The sequence below is a fragment of the Jaculus jaculus genome, chromosome 9 (genome assembly GCF_020740685.1).
Source record: "Jaculus jaculus isolate mJacJac1 chromosome 9, mJacJac1.mat.Y.cur, whole genome shotgun sequence".
NCBI lineage: Eukaryota > Metazoa > Chordata > Mammalia > Rodentia > Dipodidae > Jaculus > Jaculus jaculus.
This window is the reverse complement of record NC_059110.1, coordinates 125771851-125790492: the sequence shown is the minus strand read 5'-3', so window position 1 is coordinate 125790492 and position 18642 is coordinate 125771851. Positions and strand designations below refer to the sequence as shown.

General features: G+C 51.5%; 1 protein-coding gene across 1 annotated transcript; it reads left to right on the top strand.

Moving 5' to 3' along the window:
- Positions 1–516: 516 nt before the first annotated feature.
- On the top strand, positions 517–18611 carry Cog1 (component of oligomeric golgi complex 1). Its single transcript, XM_045158739.1, has 14 exons — positions 517–838; positions 5088–5332; positions 5467–5648; positions 5761–5931; positions 8806–8962; positions 9954–10164; positions 11301–12095; positions 12721–12867; positions 13223–13384; positions 14376–14503; positions 15346–15454; positions 17309–17418; positions 17507–17585; positions 18421–18611. Exons 1-14 carry the CDS (start codon positions 527–529, stop codon positions 18556–18558), a joined length of 2946 nt encoding a protein of 981 aa, XP_045014674.1. The 5' UTR covers positions 517–526; the 3' UTR covers positions 18559–18611.
- Positions 18612–18642: the final 31 nt, after the last annotated feature.

The following is an 18642-nucleotide window of genomic DNA, read 5'->3' as shown; positions in this document are numbered from 1 at the left end:
GACCACGTAAAGCCAGATACACAAGGTGGCACATGTGTCTGGAGTTTGTTTGCCGTGGCTCTCTATCTGCCCCCTCCCCTCATAAATAACTAAATGGAAATGGAGGGGAGAAGGGGGGAAGGAAGTAAGAGAGGATGAGATAAAAAGGAAGAAAAAAAGAAATGATAGGAAAAAGTAAAAAAGAAGAGAGGGGAGGGAAAAAGGAAAGGGAGGGAAGGAAGGAAGAAAAGGAGACAGAAAAGGGGATGAAGAAAAGCAGGAGGGAGGAGAAAAAGGAAAAATAAAAGGAAATGACAAAAAAAAAAAACATATGAAAAGATAAAAGAATAGAGAAGGAGGAAAAAAGCAGGTAGGGGAGAAGCCATCAAAGCCAGGCCTGCCCATGTCCCAAGGAGTGCGGGGCCTCCAGGCCGCCCAGAACAAACATGGCTCCGTACTGGGCGGAAGCACTTCCGCCCTCATCCAAGATGGCGGCGGGGCGGTGTTGTCGGGCGGAAGTGACCCGCCGCGGACTGGCCAGCGCACCATGGCGGCCACGGCGGCATCCCCGGCGCTGAAGCGCCTGGATCTGCGCGACCCCGCGGCTCTTTTCGAGACCCACGGGGCGGAAGAAATCCGCGGGCTCGAGCGGCAGGTCCGGGCGGAGATCGAGCACAAGAAGGAGGAGCTGCGGCAGATGGTGGGCGAGCGGTACCGCGACCTGATCGAGGCGGCCGACACCATCGGCCAGATGCGCCGCTGCGCCGAGGGGCTGCTGGACGCCGTGAGGGCCACGGACCAGTACTGCGCCCGCCTGCGCCGCGCCGCGCCCCGGGCCCCGCCGCCGCGGGCGCCGCAGGTCAGTCCCGCGCGGACGGACGCGCCGACGCCCGACGCCCCGGCCCCTCCCCGCGGCCCCCGGCCCGACGCCGCCCGCCCGCCCTCGCCTCGCGCGGGGCCCGCTTGGGAAGACGACGCCGGGGCCCTGTGGACGCTCGGCCCTGCCCGAGCCGCCTTCCCCGGAACCGCCGAGCGCCGCCCGCGCGCCCCTCCAGCCGCCGCGCCCCGTCCCTGGGCCAGCCGCCGTGCCCTTGGGAGTCGGGGGGCAGCACCAGCTCTCAGGCCCTCCCCCCACTCTCCCTGCCCACGGCTGCATTCTGGGGAGCTAGGGCGCCTTCTATTCAGGGCATCCCGTCTTCCTCCCCTGACCCATGACTGACTACACCCCCAAGTGCTTCTAGTATTGGACCAGCACCCTCTGCCCTGCAGGAATGCGCACTGTGGGGGTGACGGAGGGGATTATGATCACGGCATAGTGCCAGTACTTATGGAAGTTGTCAATAAAACGTCTTAATAGAGGGCTGGAGGGATGGCTTAGCGGTTAAGGCGTTTGCCTGCAAAGCCAAAGGACCCAGGTTCGATTCCCCAGAACCCATGTTAGCCAGATGCACAAGGGGGTGCACGCGTCTGGAATTCGTTTGGAGGCCCTGGGGTGCACATTCTCTTTTTTCCTCCTCCTTTCTGTCAAATAAATAAAAATATTTTTTTTTCTAAAAAAGTTAAGAAGAGGGGCTGGAGAGATGGCTTAGCGGTTAAGCGCTTGCCTCTGAAGCCTAAGGACCCTGGTTCAAGGCTCGATTCCCTAGGACCCACGTAAGCCAGATGCACAAGGGGGCGCACGCGTCTGGAGTTCCTTTACAGTGGCTGGAGGCCCTGGCACGCCCATTCTCTCTCTCTCCCTTTCTCTCTCTCTCTCTCTCTCTCTCTCTCTCTCTCTCTCTCTCTCTCTCTCTCTCTCTGCCTGCCTGTCTGTCTGTCATTCTCAAATAAATAAAAATATTTTTAAAAAAAAGTTAAGAAGAAAAGATGGCCAGGCATAATGTAGCACATCTTTAATCCCACTGAGTTTGAGGCCAGCCTGACTACATACTGAGTTCCAGTTCAGGCTGGGCTAGAGTGAGACCCTACCTCGAAAATAAATAAATAAAAGGTGGTGGGGGGGGGGGGCTGGAGAGATGGCTTAGCAGTTAAGCGCTTGCCTGTGAAGCCTAAGGACCCTGGTTCGAGGCTCGGTTCCCCAGGTCCCATGTTAGCCAGATGTACAAGGGGGCGCATGTGTCTGGAGTTCATTTGCAGTGGCTGGAAGCCCTGGCACGCCCATTCTCTCCCTCTCCCTCTATCTGTCTTTCTCTCTGTGTCTGTTGCTCTCAAATAAATAAATAAATAATGAACAAAAAAATATTTAAAAAAAAAAAGGTGGGGGGGAATGTTGGCTTAGGGATGAAAACATCAAAGTTGAGACAGGTAAAATGGAGAATTTGAGAAAACTGTTTGCAACATAGAAAAAGAAAATACCATCTAGCTAACATCTGGAACTTTCTCACACTAACTGGGTTTCAGAAAAATCTTTTTCGGTTGGGCCAGGTGGTGCAAACCTTTAATCCCACCACTCTGGAGGCAGAGGTAGGACGATCACTGTGAGTTCAAGGCCACCCTGAGACTATGTAGAGAATTCCAGGTCAGTCTGGGCTAGAGTGAAACCCTACCTCAAAAAAAAGTTGGGCATGGTGGCACAGCCTTTAATCCCAGGATTTGGGAGGCAAAGGGCAGAGGTAGGAGGATTGTTGTGAATTTGAGGCCACCCTGAAACTTCATAGTGAATTCCAGGTCAGCCTGGGCCAGTGCGAGACTCTACCTCGCAAAAAAAAAAAAAAGAAAGCTCTCTGTCAGAAGACTGGGCTGCACACAGAAACATCACAGGAGGTTGGCCATCCTTTGGACCTCATCCTTCCCCATACTGAGTGTTAAGCTGTGGCTGATGCATGCTGTGCTTCCCATTTTATTGCAGGCTAGCTCCAACTTTCCCTGACTTAAGAAATGTGTAGTTATCCTAACTGATATTCTTGGCCAGTCCTACAAAATTTAGGTAACTTCTCTATTCAAGCCACACACGGAACCCCTAGTTCCTTTTCTGAAAGAGCTTACATTCTAGTCAAGGAAATAAATTCACGGGAAGTTGATTGAAAACAATGTGAATGCTTTAGAATATTAGCAGAAAGCATTCTGGGGGCTGGAGAGATGGCTCAGCCGCTGGGGCACTTGCCTGCAATGACCGAGGACCAGCGTTCGATTCCCCAGTACCCATGTAAAGCCAGATGCACCAAGTGGTTGCATATGTCTGGAGTTCATTTGCAACAGCCAGAGGCCCTGGCAGCCCATTGTCTGTGTCCCTCTTTTTTCTCTCCTTGCAAACAAAAACATTTGAGAGAAAAAGAGAACATTTTGAGATTTTGATCACCAAAATGCATTTATCATATGCTCTAAAGGAAGTCTTGGCTTGGGTCCTTCAGAGGCCAGCTGAGATGGGAACATGTCTTAGTCCAGTTATGCAGCTATAGCAAAATACTTTAAGAAGTTCATTATCCCACAGATCGGGTATTGGAGGGGAGGATGAAGACCCAAAGGGCTGCATGCAGGAAGCAGGCTCAGTGGAGTCATTCATATCCAAAGGCTGGGTGAGCCCTGAACGCAATGGGACATCGCCTGTGTATGCTTTCGTCTCTGTCTCATGCAGGGTGACACTCATATTCTGACTGGTTATGTTGAACTTGTAGGAAAACTAAATTTATCACTGTTGATTGTGGGTGAGGGGAGGGGGAGAGGAGGTAGGCTTAAGGATGCTGACCAGCCTGCTGCAGATGTTTTTCTTCGGTTCCTTGGAGCCCACTTCTCATCAGTCCCCTCCCCACTAAAATACTGTGTCCACCGTCCAGCGTGTTTGGATGAACGGAAGATGAACACATGCCAGACAGCATAGGATTTGATAGAGGCTCAGGGCACGCACTCAGGTGCTCCTGAACTGAGTACTGGTGCTTTTATTCAGATTCAGGCAGCCAAAGCTACCGGGAGTCTGAGCATCAGACAGATCAGATCACCAGTTATTTGTTTATATTTATCAGAAAAACATCTTTGGAGAAGCTGTGAGTTTCTTGTCTTCAAGGAACTCCACCCAAGGTGCATAGTCTTCCATGTCCCCAGGCTTATTAGCCTGTACAGAGATTAACCACTTGCCAATTAGCATGATTTCCACATAATACAGTAGTATGCGATTCCAAGCTACGGGGCACATTCTGGCTCCAGAGCTGCTGCATACACCCAGATGGGCGGCTGTCCTCTGTTCTGTGAGGGCCCTCTCCACACCAGGAGCAGAGAAGTCCAAGATGGTGGAATATCATATTGGGTGGGGGCTTCCTGCTAAATCCTCACATGGTAGAGGGCAGAAAAGCATGAAGGGGCCAAAGCTAGCTAGCTCCCTGCAACCCTCTACAGATCCTTCACAGAGGGTGCTCACAGAGAACTGGGAAACAAGAGGGCACAGTGAGATGAAGAGGGGCAGATGAAGATTTGATACAGGGTGGCAGAGTCAGCTCAGAAGTCTGCTGCCCTCTTACAGAGAAGTGAAAAGGTGGGAGCTTTCTTTTTTCACATGGAATGCAGTGCACGGCACTCCCTGCCATTGAGAAAGTCGCTGACAACCAGATGGTGATGCAAGTTTATATCAGACCTCAGTGCTTGCTAAGTACCACTGAGTCCAGCTTAATGAAACCGTCAAACCTTTTTAAAAAAAAAGTGTGTGCCACCACACCCAGCTTTTTTTTTGGGGGGGGGGTAGGGAGGCTAATTTTTTTTTATTTAAGAGAGAGAAAGAGGCAGTTAGAAAGAATGGGTGTGTCAGGGCCTTTAGCCACTGTGAAGGAACTTCACTTGCGTGGGCCACCTTGTGCGTCTGGCTTACGTGGGTCCTGGTGCTGGTGTGGACTGGAACGCCAGCCCTAGGAGGCAGAGACAAAGTCCCCAAGGCAGCTGGCTAGCTGGCTAGTTGGTGAGCTTCAGGTTCAGTGAGAGGTCTGTCTCAGTAAATAAGGCAGAGAGCGCTAGAGGCAGACACGCGACACCCACCTCTAGCCTCCATACGCCTGTCCCCCCACGAACTGCACCCCACACACGCGTCAACGCGTAGCATCTCCGACTTCTCCACACGCCTGTAGAAGTCAGCCCTGTCGTTTCTGTGGTTTGCTCTTCTAACTTGGTTCTGTCCTTCCCTACAGCCACAGCCACCATCCCAGGAGAAGTTCCACAGCATGGCTGCCCAGATCAAACTGCTGCTAGAAATTCCTGAGAAGATCTGGAGCGCCATGGAGGCCTCTCAGTACCTCCGTGCCACCCAGCTGTACCTGCTCTGCTGCCACCTGCACGGCCTGCTCCAGCTGGATTCTTCCAGTTCCAGATACAGCCCCATCCTCTCGCGATTTCCCATCCTCATCCGGCAGGTGGCAGCAGCCAGTCACTTCCGGTAAGCCGGGCCTGTGTCTAGGTCCCAGATGATGGCCAGGTCTCCTCCATGCAATGTTTCGGAGTCTGGTGCACCAAAGGCATTTTACCCAGAATGTTGAAGATTCCCCGTTGACCAGGGTCACCTCTTTCCAGGTCAACAATTTTGCATGAAAGCAAGATGTTGCTCAAATGCAAGGCTGTGTCTGACCAAGCCGTGGCCGAGGCCCTCTGCTCTATAATGCTCTTAGAGGAGAGCTCTCCCCGCCAAGCCCTCACGGACTTCCTGATGGCCAGAAAGGCGACTATCCAAAAACTTCTCAACCAGCCTCACCACGGTGGGTGTCCTTTCTGAAACTGTCCTTTCTGTTGAGATAGAAGGTGGGGGGTGGTGGTGGGCAAGACTTTGCCAAAGGAAATGATTTAAAAGAGAGTGCTTTCTTCTCCCAGGCGCTGGCATCAAGGTCCAGATCTGCTCCTTGGTGGAGTTGCTGGCCACCACTCTGAACCAGGCTCATGCCCTCTTCTACACTCTGCCAGAAGGTGTGCTGCCAGAGCCGTCCCCGCCCTGCGGCCTGCTCTTCTCCACTCTGGAGACCATCACGTGCCAGCACCCTACTGGTGAGCTCCCACCAGCATCTGCTGGCTCGCTCAGCTGCTCCTTACCCCACGTCCGCTGCGTCCCGGCCGTGTACCCGGCTCTGACACAGCAGTCAACTAGACAGGCGGAGGGCGTAGTCTAGAGAGGCAGGATTGAACTTGAAAACGCGCAGCTTCTTGTTGGATGTCTGCAGTGCTCACTGCTGTAAATGCAAGGTTCCTGCCGTCTTGGGAACAGGGTGGACGGATCTTACTGAGACCATGGAGGACGCCTGGGGGAAGTGATGTTCAGAGTCAAAGGTGAAGGTTGAAGAGGATTTAATCAGGTGAGGAAGGCAAAGAAGAGAGTTCGAGGCAGAGGGAAGAGGGGCTCAAAGGCCTGAGGCAGTGGGATGTCAGTGTATCTAGGAGTTGAAGAACAGTGAGGCTGAGGTATGTGGGGTGAGGGGAGAGGGTCGCATGAGAAGAGGCTGGAGGCTTGGTGAGGGGTCACATAATGTGGACGCTGGCAGGCCACGGCAGGTTGCATTTTATCCAGAGAACGGTGACAGTCTGCCAGAGCCTTGCCGGCTTGGTCAGGTTCCTTGCTGCATGTGCCCCTGCATCCCGTAATTCTGCTGGGTGGCATTTTCCCAGCTGTAATTAAATACACGAGTGCTTTCAAGTAACAGTTGAGTCCTGTGGGAGTAGAAGGGTACTGAGAACTCACTTGAGAGGTTGTCAGTGTGGTCCAGGGTCACACACGGGGACTTGGGTCAGAAGCGAGCAGTGGAGATAAGGCTAAATGGATGACGGCTCAGTGGATAAGGTGTTTGCTATGCAAGCATGAGTTACCTCAGTTCTGTTTGTTTGTTTATTCCCAAGTAAGGTCTCCCTCCAGCCCAGGCTGACCTGCAATTCACTGTGTAGTCCCAGGGTAGCCTCAAACTCATAGCAGTCCTCCTACCTCTGCCTCCCACGGCGAGTTACCTGAATTCTGAACCCCAGCACCCACAGAGGCTGTTGTAGGTGTCTGATTGCAGCCATGCCTGGAGGAGGGTGGTGGAGATGGCAGGATCTGCCGTAAGCCCAAGGAGCAGCCAGCCTGGGAGTTACGTGAGCCCCTGCATCAGAAGAGGGAAGAGGAGGACCCGTACCCAGCAGTTGCCTTTGACCGGCACATGGGCACCATGGCACATGCACACACATGGGCACCATAGCACACGCACACACATGGGCACCATGGCACACGCACACACATGGGCACCATGGCACACGCACACACATGGGCACCATGGCACACGCACACACATGGGCACCATGGCACACGCACACACATGGGCACCATGGCACATGCACACACATGGGCACCATAGCACACGCACACACATGGGCACCATGGCACACGCACACACATGGGCACCATGGCACACGCACACACATGGGCACAGACAGACAGACACATCATACACATGCACCAAAAATTGGTTATTTGTTTTTAAGACAGAGATGGACCAAATGAGCATCTTGGACATCTGTTAAGGAGAGGACTGGATGATGGATTGGCTCTGTAGCATGTGGGCAGGGAGATGTCCAAGTTCAGTAGAAAAGGAGCTAGTTTGGACCTGATGATGAGTTCGTAATTGTAAATGTGATGTTAGAGAACCCTGAGACCCTGAAATGGGACTGGGGAGTGGGCAGGGGCGTCGGGTCAGAGCAGTGCGAGGTCTGTTCAGACACACCCATACGACCAGGACGTGCGGCCATGAGAGTGGATGTTGTCAGCCACGAAAGTGACAGATTCATGGAATTGCAGGACAGTGGGTCAGATGAAACTGTCCACATGTCCACCAAGGAGGGAGAGCAAAGGTAGAAAAGAAATGAGCACGGAGCGAGAGAGATGGCTCAGTGGTTAAGGCACTTGCCTGCAATGCCTAATGACCCGGGTTCGATTTCCCGGTACCCACATGAAGCTAGCGAGTCTCCTCATTGAGTGAGGGCACCCTTCGCTGAGCGTTACTCTCTCGGGCATTCTGACTCCCTGTACATGTGTGTACTGTGCCAACCCCTCATGAAAGGTGAGTATTGGCTGCTCTGTCCTGGTATTGGAAAACAGACTCAGAAGAGCTCTATTTTCAAGCGCCAAGGGGCCTCATGCACAGTGCAGGGAGTGGCACCTCCCAGGCCGCTCAGCGCAGGCCTGTGGACTGAGCAGCACCTCACTGGTCAGGACAGGCCACCATCGGTTGTCTCCTTAGATCTTAAAGGGACACTGGATGGTGAGAAAATGGAAATGATCAACCTACATTCTGTTTTCAAATGTCAGACTGCCAGGCACAGCAGCCTGTACTTATAGATAGTCGTAAGCTTCTCAGGAGTCTGAGGCAGGAGGATCACTGGGGCCCACGTTTGGAGCCAGCCTGGGCAACATGGTCAGACCACTCAGATTTAAACAAAAAACAAAAGGCCCAGACAGAAAAGTCAAGGGCTGGTCAGCACTTGCTTCTTCCTTCCACTCACTTTGCCCTCATGCGTTCCCTTCTGGCCTTGGCCTTTCTTCTCAGCCGGCAGGATGGAGGAGTTGTGAGAGAAGGTTCATGCCCCTGGCAGAAGGAGCCTGCATGTATGCTCTTTTTTATTATTATTATTATTATTATTTGGTTTTTTGAGGTAGGGTCTCACCCTAGCCTGGCTGACCTGGAATTCACTATGGAGTCTCAGGCTGGCCTCTAATTCACGGCGATCCTCCCACCTCTGCCTCCCCAGTGCTGGGGTTAAAGGTGTGCGCCACCATGCCCGGCCCCACTCCTCTTTCCTTACCCTGCTGTGTGGCCTTATTCAGTGTGACCCAGCCACAGAATAACTAGACTTCTGGAAGCAAGGCCTGGACTGTGCTTCACTTGGCCTTCTGTCTAGGAAAGGGCGCAGGTGTCCTGCAGGGGGAAATGAAGCTGTGCAGCTGGTTCAGGCACCTGCCAGCCTCCGTCATTGAGTTCCAGCCAGTGCTCCGAACCCTTGCACTTCCCATCAGCCAGGAGTACCTGAGAGACACCCTGCGGAAGTGGATCGACACGTAAGTACCTAAGAAGAGCATCCCTGACGCAGGCTTGGCCTCCGAGCACGTTGCATGTGGCCTAAGCCACATCGCAGTCACCATGTGTCAGCCACCATTCAAGACCATCACTACCTTTGCACCCGTTTAGCACCTGTTGCGGGAGGCTTAAGAATTTTTTCCCTCGTGTGTGTGTGTATGCAGTTTTGTGTGGGGGTGTGCGTACGACAGCATGCATGTGGAGGTCTGAGAACATTCGCAGGTGTTGTTCCTCACCTTCCACCTTGCTTAAGTCTTTTGTTCCGTGCTGCATACTCGCATCTCACTGGGGGAGGGCTGGGATTATAGGCTCTAGTGCTACTGCATCTGCTGCTACGTGAGTTCTGGGAATCTGAACTCAGGTCCTCTGTCCTGAGTGGCAGGCAGTTTATCCACTGAGTCTCCACCCTAGGCCAAGCATTTGTCTTCAAAATAGTAAGACTTTTTTCTCCTTCTGTTAGAGTTCTCCAGTGGCTGTGCTTTTGTTTAATGTATTGATCTCGAAGCTATTCCATGGGGCTTAAACATTCTGTCCTTGGGGAACCAAGAGCCAGCCTGGTGAGAGGGCTGCAGGCCCCAATCCAGGCTGAAATGTGCTTTGCTGATATGTAGCTTTTGTTATTTATTTATTTATTTATTGTTTGTGTACTTATTTATGAGAGAGGGAAGTAGGCAGACAGAAAGAGAGACATGCCAGGGCCTCTAGCCACTGCAAACAAATGTAAGACACGTGTTCCACCTTGTGCATCTGGCTTACATGGGGAATTGAACCCAGGTCCTTAGGCTTTGCAGGCAAGCGCTGTAACTGCTGATTCATCTTTCCAACCTGATTTATAGCTTTGGTAAACGCTCTGAAACATACACATACATACGTGCTCTGGTCACAGGTTTTCAAATGGGGTTTTAGAATTTTTTATCAATAATGTGAAAACCTTGGATCTGATGGCGCCTAAGGAAAATGATCTTGTTACAGGTGCAATGAAGACATTAAAAATGGCATCACCAACCTACTTCTGTACGTGAAGAGCATGAAAGGTCTCGCAGGGATCCGAGATGCCATATGGGAGTTACTTACCAACGAGTCTGCTAACCACAGCTGGGAGGTGGTGTGTCAGCGGCTGCTGGAGAAGCCGCTCTTGTTCTGGGAGGACCTGGTGCAGAAGCTGTTTCTGGATCGCTTACAGGTGAGGTGGGAAATCATGAGGCCTCATCTCGTGGCCAACGCTAGCATGGTCTTTGTATGTTTTTTTGCCGAGGTAGTGTCTCGCTCTAGCCCAGGCTGACCTGGAATTCACAATGTCGTCTCAGGGTGGCCTCAAACTCATGGCAAGCCTCCTACCTCTGCCTCCCGAGTGCTAGGATTAAAGGTGTGCACCACCACGCCTGGCTGAGCATGGCCTTTTGTCCATGTTGGAAACCTCCCACCATTTATGGTTTTCTTTCCCTTATTATTGGCTCAATGTAGATTCTGTTGCTGAAAGACACAGGCCTTTGTCAGGTGGCCAGGAAGAAGCCCAGGCCTGTCACAACAGCATCTTCTCTGCTGCACCATGTACCATATTAGTTCCTTTCTTTTTTCTTTCCTTTTTTTTTGAGGTAGGGTCTCACTCTAGCCCAGGCTGGTCTTGAACTCACAGTGACCCTCGTACCTCTGCCTCCTGAGTGCTGGGATTAAAGGCGTGCGCCACCACGCCCGGCAGTTCCTTTCCAAACCACGTGAGGGAGAACAACTTTGTTTCAGCTCGTGCTGTGAGAGGGCTCAGTCTGTGCTCATTGGCTCTGTGGTTTGGAACTCTTGGAGAAGCAGAGCACGTGCATCTGGCTCACCTCCTGGCAGGCAGGAAAACTGGGACTGGAGTGAGGTACAGCCCAAAGGAGACACCCCTAGTGATCTGCTTCCTGCACTAAAGCCCTGCCTCCCACCTTCCAAGCTCCATTGACACATGATCCTGTGGGGGACATTTTCTAGACACACTGTACCACTGGCTAGGGAGAGAGCATTCAGAAGGCTGGGATTGGGGCTGGGGAGATGGCTTAGTGGTTAAGGCGCTTGCCTGCGAAGCCCAAGGACCCATGTTCCACTCTCCAAATCCCACGTAAGCCAGATGCACAAAGGTGAGGCAAGTGCAAGGTTGCAGATGCCCACTAGGTGGTGTAGGCGTCTGGAGTTCAAGTGTAGTGGTGGAGACCCTGGTATGCCAATTCTCTCTCTCTCTATCTCTTAAAAAAAAAAAAAAAAAAGGACGGCTGGGATTAATTGGGATTTCAACTCTTTCCTTGAAGTAACCATGACTAAAAGTCTCCTCTCATTCTCTCTTAGACTCTGAGCAAAGAAGGATTTGAGTCCATCTCCAGTAGCTCCAAAGAGCTTCTGGTCTCAGCTTTGCAGGAACTTGAGGGCAGCACCAGCGACTCCCCATCCAATAAACACATCCACTTCGAGCAGAACATGTCTCTCTTCCTCTGGTCCGAAAGTCCCAGTGACTTGCCTGCGGATGCTGCCTGGGTCAGTGTGGCAAACCGAGGGCCGTTTGCCAGCAGTGGCCTCGCTATGAAAGCTCAAGCTGTCAGCCCTTGTGTACAGAGCTTCTGTTCTGCCCTGGATTCCAGGCTGAAGGTTAAACTGGATGACCTGCTGGCCTACCTTCCCTGCAGTGATGCACACCTGTCCAAGGGCACCACTGCCACGCAGCAGGCCAGGAACTCTGCCTTCGACAGGTATGCAGATGCCGGCACCGTGCAGGACATGTTGTGCACCCACTCGGTGGCGTGCATCCGGAGCATCGTGGACTACATCCAGGCGGAGCTGCAGGGCATTGATGCAGCCATGCAAGGCCAGCAGGATGTTCTCCATGGCCCCAAGCTACATGCAGCCCTCTTCATGGCCAGACTTTGCCAGTCCCTGGGAGAACTGTGCCCACACCTGAAGCAGTGCATTGTGGGAAAATCCAGCAGCTCTGAGAAGCCAGCAAGGGAGGCGAGGACTCTGAAAAAGCAGGGAAAAGGGAAATCTCAGGAAGTCCTTCCGGTTCAGGCCAAGTGGCAGGAAGTAAAGGAAGTGCTCCTCCAGCAGAGTGTGATGGGCTACCGGGTCTGGAGCTCAGCCGTGGTGACAGTGAGTGACAGGGCCGCATGGCGTCCCCAGTTTGCCTCCCCTTGTCTCACTCGGGTTCCGCCCTCGGTGACACGCAGAGGTTACAGAGGAGTTATGGTGCTGATTGCAGTTACTTAACCTTCTCTCTTACCTTTTCTGTTTGCTTGTAGCCAGAAAACCTGCATTTTGTTTTCCTTCTTTTTTTTTTTTTTTGGTTTTTTGAGGTAGGGTCCCACTCTGGTCCAGGCTGACCTGGACTTAACTCTGTAGTCTCAGGGTGGCCTTGAACTCTCAGTGCAATCCTCCTACCTCTGCCTCCCGAGTGTTGGGATTAAAGGCGTGCGCCACCACGCCCGGCATTTGTTTTCCTTCTATGTGAGAATGAGAAGCTTTCTGCCTGGATAGCGAACTATAGTTCCTGTCCTCATGTGTAAACACAGTGACCCCTGTGGTCACCACTGGTCTGTGACCAAGTGACATCTGGCATTAGGAGGGTGACTAGCACCACGTTCTCATTGCTGAGGGGTCAGGAGTGGCATCCCCACTCACCACCCCACCCTTCACCTCAGCATCTTATGCTGGTCCTGGGTTTTCAGCCAGCACTGTAGAGCCCCAGATGGACGTGTGGATCCCCCTTCATCTGCAGGTCCTGATTCATGGGTTCACCCAGTCATTGCTTTTAAATGATGCCGGCTCAGTCCTGGCTACAGCCACCAGCTGGGAGGAAATAGAGATTCAGGAGGAGACAGAGTCTGGGGGCAGTGTCACCTCGAAGATCCGCCTCCCTGTGCAGGTGAGCCACCAAGGGAAAGAACTTTGTGGGGGGGGGGGGGCGGGTGCGTGCAGAACAACGTGGGACCATGTCAGCAAACGCCACCTGAGGAGCAGCTGAGAGTGACTGTTAGGGTCCTTTGGGGACAGGATGTAGGAGTACTTCGGTAGCAGACTTTGGGATGTCAGGTGAGGGTGCTTTCCCTGTGGAACCCCTGTAATTAGAGGGCTGCTGAAGATAAAGTGAAAAGCAAGTGTGAAGCGAGGCCCTCTGCGCACGGCCTCTGCTGAAGGCGGAAGGCGGCACAGGACTCTCGAGCGGAGGGCGAGGGCCTGGCCCCTTCCACCTGTCATCTGCTGCTGCTTTCTTCTTGCAGCCGTCCTGGTACGTACAGTCCTTCCTGTTTAGCCTGTGCCAGGAAATTAATCGAGTTGGAGGCCATGCCTTGCCCAAAGTGACTCTTCAAGAGATGCTGAAACACTGCATGGTTCAAGTCGTAGCTGCCTATGAGAAACTTGAGGAAGGAAAACAGATGCAGGTAGGGATTTGAATGTTTTCCACTGGTGACAAACAACGCAGCGTGGATCTGGGCACTTCACATACTGGGTTAGCATCACCCATCCAGGCCTCGGTCCTCTAAGTGTACTCCATATGTTAGGAGAGGATTCCATCTCTGCGGGTGACAATGGATCTCGAGGGGCAGACCAGGTTTTCATGGAGAACCTACTTCAGGACCAGTGGACAAAGTAAAAGTGTTCACAACAAAACCAGGCCCAGCCTTTTGTCCTGGAACAATTTGCTTACTGCAGGCTCTGGGCAAGTCAATAACCTCTTGGTCTACTTAGGATCCGTGCATGCAGATAAACTGGTCAGTGGGTAGCAGGTTTCTTCAGCCATACCTGTGCCTGGTGCTGGGTGAGTGTGAGGGAGGGACACATGAAGTCTCTCAGCCTCAGCTACCCTCCTGCTTTCTCTGGTGTCTTTGGCCCTTTACTTATATTCCCTTTATTATTTATTTATTTACTTATTGTGTGTGTGTGTGTGTTTTTGAGGTAAGGTCTTGTTCTAACCCAGGCTGACCTGGAATTCATAGTTTTGGGCTGGCCTCAAACTCACAGCAATCCTCCTACCTCTGGCTGCTGAGTGATGGGATTAAAGGCATGCACCACCACATCTGGCTTTATATTCCCGTTTTATTGGGAACATTTCAAGACAGGGGCAGTCCTGATTTAGGGAAGTCAGTATCTTCTGTCTTGGGCCTCAGTGCTCACAGTAGCTCTCCTGTACATGGGAAGCTTTGCCTCTTTGCCGTGGCTCTCTTCAGCACTTAGGGCTGGGTCTTTTCCCGTCTGTTAACTTTTTAGTTTGAAGACCCAGGTTCTATTGTAACCTGCCTGTTGTGAAATTCACCTGGCCCTTAGAGTATGAACAGCACCTTCTGGAACTGTACCAAGCTGTAGCGCACCAGAACCCACAGCTGCTCATCCATCCACATAGTCACCTCTCAACCGGCTGGGGTTCACTTGCAGAAAGAAGGGGCATTTCCTGTGACCCAGAATCGGGCCCTGCAGCTGCTCTATGACCTACGCTACCTCAGCATCGTCCTGACCACCAAGGGAGAGGAGGTGAAGAGTGGCCGGAGCAAACAAGATTCCAGGTGTCTATTCCTGCCCTCCCAGGCCGTGTCTTCCTTATGCTCATGTGCCGTCTGCTATTCACAAGGGTTTCCGTTAGGATTTGTCTGCAGTGCTGGGAAAGCCGTGCCCACCCAGCATGGGCCATAGTTCACATGTTGACTTTGGATCTTCTGGGCTAGCACTTGATATGCAGTGTGAGCTCACACTGCTGCAAGCCCTGATGATCATGGGAGGCAGGCTGGACCACAGTGTTCTGGTGCTGAGTCTGGAATCACCTTGTAATTAAATTGGGATGTGACTCCATCTTATGTTGAGGACCCTTCAAAGCCATTTTCTGAGAGCCCTCCAAGGAAGACAACCTGCCTCTTCCTGCACATTCACTGGGTTTTTCTTACACGGCAAGGGTGTACATTACCAGCTAGTTAGTGGCAACCATTTGCTGGATGAATTCATGGTCTGGTGAAACAGGCTGAACCTCATTCCTGTTTGGTGTGGTGAATGGACTTAACTGTATATCCAGTGATTGTCAAGATAATACGAGGATAGCAACTCAACTGAGTAAAACCCACCTCAAGGATCTCTGCCACTGTAAAAACAAATTTAAGATTTTGTTTTTATTTTAAATACAAGCTGGGTGTGGTGGCACATGCCTTTAATCCCAGCACTCAGGAGGCAGAGATAGGAGAATCATCGTGAGTTCAAGGCCACCCTGAGACTACATAGTGAATTCCAGCCTGGGCTAAAGCGAGACCCTACCTCAAAAACCCAAAAAATAAAATAAAGTAAAATAAATACAGTACAGTAAAAAAAAAATGTTTTTGTCCTAAAGTGTGGCAAATAATGATCCTAATTCTTCTCTCAGAGTTGAGAAAGTGACTGACCGCCTAGAAGCCCTCATTGATCCGTTTGACCTGGATGTTTTCACACCACACCTCAACAGCAACCTCAATCGACTGGTGCAGCGAACTTCTGTAAGTCAGAAACAGCCGTGAGAGCGGTGCCACAGTGAGAGCGGTGCCAGTGAGGAGTGGGTAAAATCTCACCCTGGGCAGCCATGGAAAGTTCCACGCATGCCTCAGAAAGAGAAATTTTAAAACTACACAACCAGAGATTCTCATCCATAGGAGTAATTAAAGAGTCATTTTGGAGACTGGAAAGGTGCCTTAAGCCTTTGAAGGTATTTGCTTGCAAAGCTTGCCAGCCTGCGTTTGGCTCCCCATTGGTGATGGCAGGAGGCCCTAGTGTACCCATTGTTTCTGCCTGCTAGCAATAAGTAAATAGTAATTTTTGTGGGGGCAGGGCGGGGGGCTGAGGTCGGATCTTTCTCTAGTCCAGAATGACCTGGAATTCACTGTATAGTCTCAGGCTGGCCTCAAACTCACAACACAGCAGTCCTCCTACCTCTGCCTCCTGAGTGCTGGGATTAAAGGCATACTCCACCATACCTGGGTTTTTTTTTGTTTTTTTTTTTTCGGTTTTTCAAGGTAGGGTCTCACTGTAGTTCAGGCTGACCTAGAATTCACTATGTAGTCTCAGGGTAGCCTTGAACTCACAGCAATCCTCCTACCTCTGCCTCCTAAGTGCTAAGATTAAAGGCATGCATTGCCACACCCGTTCAAAAATATGTATTTAAAAAAAACTAATTTGGGGGGCTGGAGAGATGGCCTTGTGGTTAAGGCACTTGCCTGTTAAGCCAAAGGACCCAAGTTCGACTCCCCAGGACCCACATAAGTCAGGTGCACAAGGGGCACATGCATCTGGACTTCATTTCCAGTGGCTGCAGGCCCTGGTGTGCCCACTGTCTCTCTGCCTATTTCTGTATCTCTCTCTCTCTCTCTCAAATAAATAAAAATTAAAAAAAAATAATTTGGGGACTGGAGATTGCTTAGCAGTTAAGGTATTTGTCTGCAAAGCCCGAGGTCCTAGTTTTGATTTCCCAGAACCCACATAAACCAGATGCACATGGTGGTTCATGCATCTGGAGTTTGCAGTGGCTAAAGACCCAAGTGCCCATTCTTTCTCTTTTTTTTTTTTTAATTTATTTGAGAGCGACAGACACAGAGAGAAAGACAGATAGAGGGAGAGAGAGAGAATGGGCGCGCCAGGGCTTCCAGCCTCTGCAAACGAACTCCAGACGCGTGCGCCCCCTTGTGCATCTGGCTAACGTGGGACCTGGGGAACCGAGCCTCGAACCGGGGTCCTTAGGCTTCACAGGCAAGCGCTTAACCGCTAAGCCATCTCTCCAGCCCCCATTCTTTCTCTTTTATAAACAAATAAATGAAAAAAAAATTTTAAGTTTGAACTCCTTAAAAAAAAAAACAAGTTTTAGGAGCTGGGGAGATGGCTCCCTGGGCAAAAGCACTTGCTGTGCAAGCACGAGGATCTGAGTTGAAGCCCCAGCACCATGTAGAAACCAAGGGATGCTGTGCCTGTCTGGGGCTCCCTGATCAGCAAATCTAACCAAGTCAGTGTGTTCCAGGTCCAGTGAGGCTCATGGGGAAGTGAGGCAGACACCTGACCTGTCCCCCTCTGGCTTCTGCACATGGGAGCACACTCATCTGCACACACAGCCCCCAAAATAAATTCTCAAGCTAGGTGTGGTGGCACACCTTTAATCCCAGCACTTGGGAGGCAGAGGTAGGAGGATCGCCATGAGTTCAAGGCCACCCTGATACTACTTAGTGAATTCCAGGTCAGCCTGAGCTAGAGTGAGACCCTACCTCAGGAAAAAAAAAAAAAAAAGAACATTCCCCAAAATGACAGAAATAAGTAAACTATTGGTGGTCACTTATCCCCTTTGCTGCTCCCCCTTTCTTGCCCTGCAGGTTCTCTTTGGACTGGTTACTCATACAGAGAATCAATTTGCCCCCAGAAGCAATACATTCAACTCCCAGGAAGTGCATAATATTTTACCCCTGGCCTCAAGTCAGATCAGGTGAGTGCTTCTGAGGCTCTGCTGGCTGGGCTGGGCCGGGCCGGGGCCGGGATGGGTCAGGCCTCTGAAATTCTTTGCTTTCTTGGAGGTTTGGACTCCTCCCACTGAGCATGACAAGCACAAGAAAGATGAAGACAGCAAGCAGAGGCGCCGAAACCCAGGCCCAGGTGAGCCCATCCCCGGCCCAGCTCCCACGGAAATAAGCAGGAACAGAAGACCGTGCGCTAGAGCGGCTTTAATGTGGCACTGAGAGTACAGGGTTCAACAGCTAAGGCCAAGGGAAGTGTGAAGACGCCCTTGGAGACTGCCAGGTAGCCTCAGGCAGAAAGGCTGTGAAGATGTACAGCACGGGATAGAGTCAGGAGGGTGACAGACTAACTGCCGACTTGGCACTGTCATCAGACAGATGTGGAGAACACCTTCCTATTCTGGGGATGGCTTTCAACTTCCATGGTTTTCAGTTGGGTGGGAAGAAAAGAAAATTTGCTTCCTCGTGTTTTCTTAATACCCGTTTTGTTTCAGTGGGATGCCATCCATTAAGCCTGCAGGAGTCCTCCTGGGTATTTGAGTTGTATTGTGTACATGTGTATGTGAGAGTTCCAACAGCTCCTCTTCTTACAGTGTTGTTTGCTTTATTATTAGACATCTGCTTTAAAATTGGGTGGTAGTAGTAAAATTATTGCTAAAACCTTCATGGTCCTTAAACACTAGTCTCCATGTCACCCGAGTAGCCTTTTAACTTCCACCTTACCAAGGAAGAGCAGGGAGAGAGATGCACGTTTATTCTTAGGCTTTGCCTCATCCTCAGACTTGAGTTCTGTCACTACAGAATCCCAAGCTGGCCTACATCCTTTCCAACCCTGACTGACAGAACCTCTCCCTAGAGCCATCTGTGCTTCTGGGCTTTGCTGAGCTGTGTGGCCTCCTGGCATGCGGTGAGAGGAGTGGGCAGGAGGCTGGGGTGGATTCTTAATGCAAAACTTCCTCTACATCCAATGGCAGGTTGGCCCCCCAGCACTCTCCAGAGAGGGTGACCCGACACATCCTGGCTCCTTGTTCAGACAGCTCATCAGTGAGGAAGATGACTCATCGGCACCTTCATTATTCAAACTTGGCTGGCTCTCGAGTATGACTAAGTAACATGGAAACATGCCTGTTCTCTAAATAAATACCACTGCACTGTCCTCCTAAAAGTGCCTTGGCTCCTTGTCTCTGTGCCACAAG

Coding starts and splice junctions, on each gene's coding strand:
- Cog1 (XM_045158739.1), top strand. CDS start 527: ATGGCGGCCACGGCGGCATCCCCGGCGCTGAAGCGCCTGGATCTGCGC. Junction 5,932..8,805: donor CACGTGCCAGCACCCTACTG/GTGAGCTCCCAC, acceptor CCTTCTGTCTAG/GAAAGGGCGCAGGTGTCCTG. Junction 13,385..14,375: donor AGGAAGGAAAACAGATGCAG/GTAGGGATTTGA, acceptor GTTCACTTGCAG/AAAGAAGGGGCATTTCCTGT.